Source organism: Maylandia zebra, linkage group LG22 (assembly GCF_041146795.1).
Source record: "Maylandia zebra isolate NMK-2024a linkage group LG22, Mzebra_GT3a, whole genome shotgun sequence".
Taxonomy (NCBI): domain Eukaryota; kingdom Metazoa; phylum Chordata; class Actinopteri; order Cichliformes; family Cichlidae; genus Maylandia; species Maylandia zebra.
The window spans coordinates 26,862,238-26,871,701 of record NC_135187.1 but is presented as its reverse complement, the minus strand read 5'-3'; the positions used below and the strand labels follow the sequence as shown (position 1 = coordinate 26,871,701).

Here is a 9,464-nt window from a genome sequence, read left to right as displayed (position 1 = left end):
AATAGTACATTCATGTAGTTGTAAAAAGCATGATGATATATTAAGTAATCCAGTATTCAGAATACGTTACTCTCATTGAGTAACGTAACGGAATACGAAGTAACCTTCTCAACACTGTGTGTCTACAACCGAGAAGAATGCTTCGGCAAAACTGTTCACTGAATGGACAGATAGCATAGTAATCAGGCATGTTCAAATGTTTGTGTTTAACTCTATTACTGGTAACACAAAATCTGTAGTTTAATATACTACTGAGATGACAGCAGCTGAAACTTGGTCGAACCTGCGTTATTTAAAAGGACAGTGAAGCCACGCACACCAGCAAATCTACAACAGAATAACTAAACAGAAAAGAATCAAGCTGTTACAATGGCCCCAGTCAAAGTCCAAATCTTCAGACTGACTAAAATTATGAGGAATTATTTAATAGAGCTGTCCAAAAATAAATAATTGCAAACCTCAATGAACTGTGCCAAAACAATGATATGTGAGACTGATAAAGTCAGATAACTTCAAGTTAAAGGTGGCTCTCCAAGCTATTGTAGAACGTACTTTTTCACTGGACTACATTGAGTCCTGTGAAAACCACAGTTGTAGTTGTATTCATCAAAATAACCAGTTGTACTCACTGAAATCAACATCTCCTAAATAAAGTGAAGAGCCTGTGGCTGCAGACCAAATCATACAGTGTTCTCCCAGACAATAAACACAATGGTCAAGTGAAAAGAGGATTACAAAGAGGCTGGGAGTCTGGATGACTTTAGGGGCCCAAAAATAGGACACATTCCTCTACTGCAAAGGGTGTGTGTGTATGTCAACAGGAATACATACCAAGCTCCTGCTGAGGGGGCCTAACTTTCCCCACACAGGAAGACAGCCCAAAAACAAAAGAACTAGGTGGTGTGAGCTGGCTTTGGAACAGGATGGAGGTGGATTGATTTCAGAACACAAAGGATTTTCTGAATTTTACTTTGAAGTTTTGATATAAGTACCTAGATATTTCACTGTGAAGTTAATGCGTAATTTTTTTGTCTTTGTCTGTTAGTAGTTTAGTGCAACACTGTCTCCTAAAAATAAAATGTATTTATCTTATATTATGTATAAGGCAAATTATATTATAATGTCTGTGAGGGGTATACGGTTTGAACGGTGTACAATTTCCTCATGGATACGGTCCAGTGATTTTATTTCATAGTTATTATTGTACATGTACCCTTACATTATTCTCATACCTATATGCTCAGGACAAAAATGCACTGATTATGACTTTAGGTAATATTATTTCCTGAAGCTAATAAGTCTAGGAACAGCAAAACTGGGAAAATTTGCAGTTGCAGGAACTGGTGCTGTATTTGCAATAACAGTAACAATAATAAAAAGTGCTCCATGTCCCAACTGTTTTAATGATGCCTAAATTCTACTTGCTAACCTTTAATTTTGTAGTGAAAAATCTCTCTATATAGAACATGAGTATAAATGTGTGCGTGAAAGATTTCAGTGTGGTTTTAGAGCTCAACACAGTTCTAAAATTGCCTGTTAAGGTGGCACATTAGGGTCTTTTAACAGCTTGTGCTGGTTACCAGTCCATTTCAGCGCTCTATACAAACCTCTGCACAGCTACCACAAAGACATTTCTTCTGCTGGCTGTGGCAAGTGCAGGTATTATTATTAAAAGGTGCTATGTGGAGGTTCTTGTGGTTGTATGAGTGTTGCCATTTTTACCTTCGCTGTTACCCGACAGCTTCATAGAAAAAAGGATCGTTTCAGGGCATACATCCATACATTCCATTTTTTGTAGATATCTTTAAATAGCGTCAGTAGTCATTTACTTTAAAAAGAATGTAAAAGGTGCTGAAAACAAAAACATATTGCAACTTTTCAAACATCTCTGCACTTTTGATGTTTTATTTATAAAGTCCACAAGGGGGTTGGCCCAAGGCATTAAAACTTTTAACCCTAGGCGTAGTAGCCTGTTCCATGTAGTTCATAAATGTAGCTCTTCTGACTATTCCTAATGCTATGTTTAGACTCCACAATAACAACATGGAAACAGGAAAATGAAATGTAAAATCAAAAAAGAAATCACCAACTGTATCATTGCATTATCAGTGCAATTTGTATCGGTGTAAAGTAACTACATCCTTATTTTAGAACGCTTCTCAACAGCCAGCTAAATAGACTTATGTGGTTGCTTTAGCTTTCTTTAATTTACATACACACGACAGCCAGTATCATCCCAGCCATTGTTTGTTTACATTCCTGTTTTAGGTAGTCTTTAATGACACGTCATTAAAGATGACATCACATAGGTTGCCAATGACAACTGGCAGGCAAGCTACAACTGGTTGGTGACTAAAGTCAAGTCTTCCTTTAAGCTTGGCCAGGTCCATGAAAGAACGTGCCAGGGTGACCTTCTTGTGCAGTGCAGTGTGAACTTGTCATATGCCTACACTTAAAAACAAAGGAAGCAGAACCTTCACAGTCCTAGCTGAAAAGCCTACATGAAGTTTAGACTGACTTAGAGGAGTATTATACTTGGTTGTGCACAGGAAAACAGATAACTGCATAGACACCGCAGATAAGTAGTTAGTCCTTTTTTTGAAGTGTGCCTAAATGGCATACATAGTTAGTGTAGTCACAAGAAACTGGAAAGCATAGAGGACCCTCGCTAGTATGGTGGATCTGTTTTTGTTTTGTTTTTTAAAAACTGTCTAGATTAAGATGTTAGCGGTTTCAGAGCCTGGGTTTGGTTTATGCTACTGTGTCCATTAACGTATATCATATTGGCCATTGTTGTAGACTGGCAGTGTGACCAGGAAGCAGAGGGTTGGTTGCTTATGGAAAATACTACAGAATGTAAAGTGGCCATGGTAATGAAAAAACCAGAAGCATCATCAAAGGTTGCAAGAGAAAGCCACACAATGGGAAAGCAGCCCTAGCACCAGAGAGATGAAATGACTAAAGGTCTGTAAGCTTATCTACAAGCTACAAGTTACACAATGAAATTTAATAGTAATTTGTTGGAATTTACTCTAAATCCCCGTCCCTTTTGTAATAGCCCGTTTTAACATTTCCTTCTAGCAGTTTGCTCTTTGTCTGTTTTGTAATTGTAATTTTCAGCAGGTTAGTTTTTTTTCTGTTCTCCTATTCTATGAACAGCGCATTTATTTACTGTTTCTTTCCCCTGTAAACACTTTTTAAAAAGTGCTCTATAATGAAACTTTATAGTGGACTTTACAGTACAGAACTATTCCGGAGTAATGCTGTAAAACACCTTGCTCAAATGATTTCCTCTACAGCTGTGGGGCTTTTGCTTTGCCTACAGTTTTTACCGATGCGCTTTGCACAGAACTCTTCCAGTTAAGAGAGTATGGATCATTGCTAATAAAAGTATAAGTGTAATGAAAGCAGGCGGCAGTGAAATCACCCCGGGATCACAGCGGGGCTGAGCGGGTCTCTTCTGCTCTGGTGTATCCGTGGAAGTAGTTAGCGAACGTTTCTTTGCACAGTGATTAAGGGGGCGGACCAATAGCAACAAAGGAGACGGAGAGGAAGGTGGCTCCTCCTCTCCCTATCTCTCTCTCGCTTTCTCTGTGCTTTATAGATGTACATAATCCCTGAGATGACCCAGAAAACAAACTCCTCTGACTGCCGAGACATTGCAGAGTTCGCCGCAGGGCTGCATGTAGCCGGAGCATCAGCTGAAGGAACTACGCCGGCACTGATCCAACTTCTCAGCCGATTCCACAATAAAATATCGGGTAGGTGTCATCTTCGGGTGCTATTTAAAACGGGTTGAAAGGCACCTCTTCGCCTTTGTCCTGTGGAGTATTTTCGTATTTCGCTACATAATTACACATAGAGAGACTGGTTGGATTCGGACGGAATCAATCATATTTCACCTTGCCACTTACTTTAACGGCATTATAGGTTTTCTGTTGCGGTCTTATCGCACCAAATGATAAAAAGAATCCGTAACGATGTGGATAAAAAAGAGGTTTCGTGCTTCTGTAATAATGACTATTACCCTCCCTCAGACTATCAAAGTGCCATTTGAATTACAATAACGATCAGTACATAAGCTCCACAGAGGGGATATAATTAGATATCACAAGAGCAGAATATTATAAGGATGGTTTAGGCTATTGAGGAAAGTCTCTTGTTTTATCAGCACTAAAAGGGTTGAATTGATACAAGCAGCCAGGGGCAAAGGCTGAGTTCATTCTAGGATGGTGGCATTTTAAAAACCTGAAACCTCTTTGTTTTTCCACACTCAAGCATTCTTTTCATGGTTTGCTCTAGACCTGTTTTCACAACCATCCCATTTAGAGGCAGCTCATGGAATAATGTCATCATTTTAACAAGCTAATTATGTTCACTGAGTCGGATCTGTTTGCCATGTAGGAAATCTTAATGTGCGATGTTTAGTAAGGACAGAGGTGTTGTGTGTTGAGGTTGAGGGGGGTGGTCTTGAAAAGCATTTCTCTGTGTCCTTTGGGCTGCAAGGGTATTGCTGCCCTCCCTTGTTAGTGTGAGACTGAGGGGTAATTCACTGATGGTGTAATTTTGGAGGCTTTGACTTTTCTTTTTTTTTTCCACACAGGAAATTAAAGTGTTCAAATAGAGAAGCAGAAATCATAGAAGCTGAGGAAAAATAAGTTTTGAAACAATTATGTTTGGTTTTTTGTTTTGTTGTTTCAAGGGACTTGAATTAAGTGATGCAGTGTCACACCTTTGTTAAATCATAAGCCCATGAAAAGAGGCATGACAGTAAAATGGTCTCACCTGATCAGCTAAGATCAAGATATCCCAACTTGGTCACTGAATCGTAGTTTTTCCATCATCTGCAGTCAGTTTTTGTGTGTTTCTGTGCCTCTAACTGGTAACTGAGATTTCAGCTGTCTTAATTTATACATGCTAACATATAGATGTGTTTATAGGTGTTATTTGAAAAAAACTGTAGGGACCTACTTTTTAGGATCACGTTGGATATAGCTGCAGGCTTAAATTGTTATTTTGCTCTAAAAATATTTTTATAAACATGGGAATCATATGTGAATAGCTGGAGCTCCAGGAACATTTCATGTCTCTAAATTATTACATGCAATGGTGATACTACATGAGATAAAATAACATGGAAAATGCAAAAATGGAGGTTTAGATAAGATGCACAATTACTTAGATAAGCTGGTATAATACATACAGCATTCCAGATCTTCCACACAACTTTTGTTTGTAATGCAGGTTTTTAAAGTTTTTATGTCCAGCCCAAAATAAACCTGTTGGCAACACTTTTTGGTGAATTGTACCAAATACAATTGATTTTTTTTCCTTTGCCAAATATTAGATCATTGGAAGATGTTCAAACTGTTAAATTTAATTGAAAAGTGGCATTGATGAAAGTTAACAACTTTAGCATTAGCTATCTTGGCAATCAAAAAAAACCTGCTTGAGTTCTCCTTGAGTTATTTCTTATTTTGTTATTCTAGAAAGCCCTTAAAAAGCTGGTTTCTGACTTGTCGTTATGAATAAATAGGACTTTTGCAATATGTAAAGTGGGTTCTTGCCAGTTTAAACTGTACATATATTAAACTTGTCTACTTTATGCAATGGGTTCTATTTCAAATCTAATGGTATATTGTGCTGGTTGTTATTGGTTTTGTAGGGCGACATGGCTGAACACATGATGATGCCCATGAACCATGGCTTCAGGATGGGCATGAATGGGCCACCACAGCACAACTGCCAGCGCAGTCTGCCCAATGGCCAGGTAATGCACTATGGCAGGAACCCTCAGAGCAATATGGAAGCTGCCATGAGACAGAGACCGGGTATGGTGGGACCTGGAGGGATGGTCCCTGTGAATGGAGCTCCCATGGCCAACCACCACCACCACCAAATGATGTCTGGTAACATGATGTACAATGGCCAGTGTCCACAGCAACAGCAACAGCACCACCACTTGCACTCTCAGCAGCAGCAGCAGCAGCAGCAGCAGCAGGGAGGACACCCACAGCAGTACCTCCCTGGGAATCTCACTTCGCAGCAGCTCATGGCCAGCATGCACCTGCAAAAACTCAACACTCAGTATCACGGACACCCGCTGAGCTCAACTAATGGTCACCATCTGCCGAATGGTCCACAGTACCGGATGGGCCCGGCCCAGCTTTCCAGCATGCAACACATTAGTGGGCCTTTGGGGCTGAATGGTATGGACATGGATCTGATCGATGAGGAGGTTCTGACTTCACTGGTACTGGAATTTGGTTTAGATCGCATTCAGGAGCTTCCTGAGCTCTTCCTGGGACAGAATGAGTTTGACTTCATATCAGACTTTGTGTGCAAACAGCAGCCGAGCACAGTGAGCTGTTGAGGAATTTAGTTGAAAAGTGTTTGGTTTGTTTAGATTCAACAGCCCAAAGAATGACTGAATGGCCACAGTAGCACAGCGAGAGGAGACAATCCCCCTGTTCTGTTTGGGTATTTCTGTATCTGTGTATATGACAGTGTCTGGTACAACTTCACCATGACATGCCTGTGAGTTGTTGAAGAACTGTAATGGGCAAAAACGCAGAAAAAACACCAGGTTTCTCTGCTTTGAGACGGTGCCAGCAAGATCCGCTGCCTTTGGCCAAAATGGGGCATCCTGATGCAGCGGGCTCCGTCTGTACCCATCTGGCCCATAGCACATGTGCCTACAGTGCCAAGGCTTTTGGACAATTGTAAATTTAACAAACACAATGAGAAAAGCTGACCTAAAAGACTGTCATTCTGGGTCCACCAGATTTGGTTTAATCTTTTAAAGTGTTTTATCTCTGATGACAATTTTAACTAGTAGCAGACTATAGATCATACAAATTTATAAAAAGGTAGTTCTCTGAATTTGCTTATATGAGGAAGTAAGGATTTTTGTGTGCATATTGAAGGCTGGCTCTTCAAAACTGACTTTCTTCAAAAGATGACATTTCCTTGAAGAGCAGGGAAATGAAGTTGTGCATCATTCCAGAGTGGCACATTTTAGTTTCTTTTGTGGGTAAAATGTGCTACATTGATTATTTCATTATTTCAGTCATTTAACTGACTGACTAGGTGAAATCTGCATTGCATCTGTTTCCTGCTAAGTAACTATGATTGAAACATTGGCAAAGTAGCACATTTCCTTGAGTCTTGGCTTTAACAAAGCTTTTATTTGTGCATCAAAGTCTCACCACTCCATGTCTGACATTCATATATGTGTTACAAGACAGGTTACTGCTGTATGGAACTGCAAGAACAGATGCACGGTGAATGCCCTCTTAGCATCTCAAAAACTGCATAATTATGGCCTATTTAAAATGTTAAGGAAAGTTAGGCCCACAACAAAATCAGTTACTGGTGGCATAGCTAATGCTTACATTTGTTTTCCAAAACAGGATTTTTAAAAAATGCATTTGATTGCAGTCTTTGTGTGCTTAGTGTGTACGTTTGTGGAATAAGGTATTTAAATCCCACCGAAGGGCATCCTCATCCCAAAAGTCATCGGTTGGTAAACCGATCAGGAGACTGCGCAGAGAGAGGGAATGATAGAGAGAGAGATTTTGGCCTGTGGACACAATGCGTGGACACAGCACTCTGTGCAGCACTTAGTTTAATCATTATTTTAATCTGTCACTACCTGTGGCATTGATTTCATTAGACTGGAAGAGCAAACAAGTAGCAAAGCTGATGTTTTTTGCCATAAATGAGCTTGTTCTGCTGTGTTTCTACTGACAGGATTTGAATTACATGTTCTCACATGCTTGTCTTTACTGAGATCAGCTTGTGCATTCTCTAGTGACTCAGTAATTATAAAATGGACATATATGATGACTTTTTCTAAAAGTAATTAGGTTTTTGGTCAAGGGTGAAGCCTTTCCACAGCAGGTTGGATGCGTGATAACTTTCTGTGCTCTTTGTGGAACTGTCAGAAGAGCCAGGGCGACACTGTGTTAATCTGTTCCAACACACCTGTGCTGCGATTCCTGCGTCTCACTGGAGATCTGCCATCTTGAAGCTCTTGAGTCCAACAATGGGCATTGAAATGCTGTTGTAAAGACAGAATAAGTGCCAGCACTCTGCTTCACTTTCTCCCTGCCAGAATTGCAGACACACTCACAACCTCATAGTTAAGGTGGAAATTCTTCTGGCCTTAGCAAGACAGTGGCCTCTGATTACCGCTGTATCAACAAGCGCAGCCTTTTTGTGTATTGTATCTTTGTACTGTAGACTAGAGCTGAAGCTGATCTAGATACATTTAAGGTACTTTCAAAAAATGTTTAAAAAAGCATTGTCAGAAATAAATGTAAGTCAGTGGTTGATTTTGATGTATTGACAAGAGATTATATCCTACTTTTTTTGTTTATTTGTTTTGTTTAGCGAAAAAGTGTGTAGATGTTTTTGGGTGCAGGGCCTGAAGCTTTAAGACCAAGTGGACTGCATGTGTTGAAGGATGCAAGAGGAATGCCACTGCTTTCTTACAAAGCAGCTGAGAATGTACAGCACAGTACTTTGTGGGAGCTTGTCTTACAATGGTAGATAAACATGTGAGATTGTAATCCTTATTCCAAATTACACACCATTAATTTGGGTGACAACCCACCCGCCTACCCTCCCCCACACATTCTCCTCATCCTCCTCCTTTCCCACTTCCACAAAGCTTTTGTAATGTTATTGATTATATTTGAAGAAAATGTATTTATTTTCAAATAAAATATTTATTTAAAGTGCTGTTTTTAATTGTATGTCAGTGATTTCTTAAACCACTCTTAAAAGGAGCCAAACATGTAACTTGTCATAAAGATACAGCACTGTTGATATATACCGAGAGCCTTGAGAGATGCTCTTTATTTGCCTGATCTTTTTTTATTGGTTCTCAAGACTTCCACACCCACAATAAGCAATGAGCAAACAGAAGAGCAAAGTACAAGTTACATATCCTAAATAGTAGTGAGTCAGCACTCTGTCAACACAGAGAATGTTTTTGTTGATTCGTTGTGTTATATAATTTAAAAAAAAAGTTTACCAACCTGCAAAGTAACAGCATACCAGAGTAAAGATTTATAAATACATACATACTAAATGGCTGAAATGGCTCACAGAGACATCCTCCCACACTGACACATTTAAATGACAAGTCTTGTTTTCTCCTAAGGCCTTTATTTCTCTGTTAGATCTGAATAAAGAGCTCACTGCACATTTCCAGCTAGAAGTTTTGCTCTACCATTTTTCTAAAAGAACAGCTCTGTGGGGACTTACGATTAAAAAAAAGTCTAATTGAAATTCTAATTAGCTGTGCAGTAAAGTCATACTACTAGACCTCAAATACACGTGCTGTTTTACATGGTGTTCGTCAAGGCAGGATTTTGTCCTTGAGCTGTTTTTAATAGGTTGCTGAAAACAGTGAGAACTGGTGCAGGCTTGCAGGAACCCAAATCTGTAGAAGGACA

The 9,464-nt window shown here is 39.5% G+C and overlaps 1 protein-coding gene across 1 annotated transcript; it reads left to right on the top strand.

Annotated features, from left to right (window-relative positions):
- Positions 1-3,600: 3,600 nt before the first annotated feature.
- LOC101480436 (cbp/p300-interacting transactivator 3) lies at positions 3,601-8,745 on the top strand. The gene is made up of 2 exons (XM_004564408.4): positions 3,601-3,761; positions 5,666-8,745. Exon 2 carries the CDS (start codon positions 5,672-5,674, stop codon positions 6,371-6,373), a length of 702 nt encoding a protein of 233 aa, XP_004564465.3. The 5' UTR covers positions 3,601-3,761; positions 5,666-5,671; the 3' UTR covers positions 6,374-8,745.
- The last annotated feature ends 719 nt before the right edge of the window (positions 8,746-9,464 follow it).

Excerpts from the sequence above, each read along its gene's own strand:
- LOC101480436 (XM_004564408.4), top strand. The coding sequence starts at position 5,672 with ATGGCTGAACACATGATGATGCCCATGAACCATGGCTTCAGGATGGGC.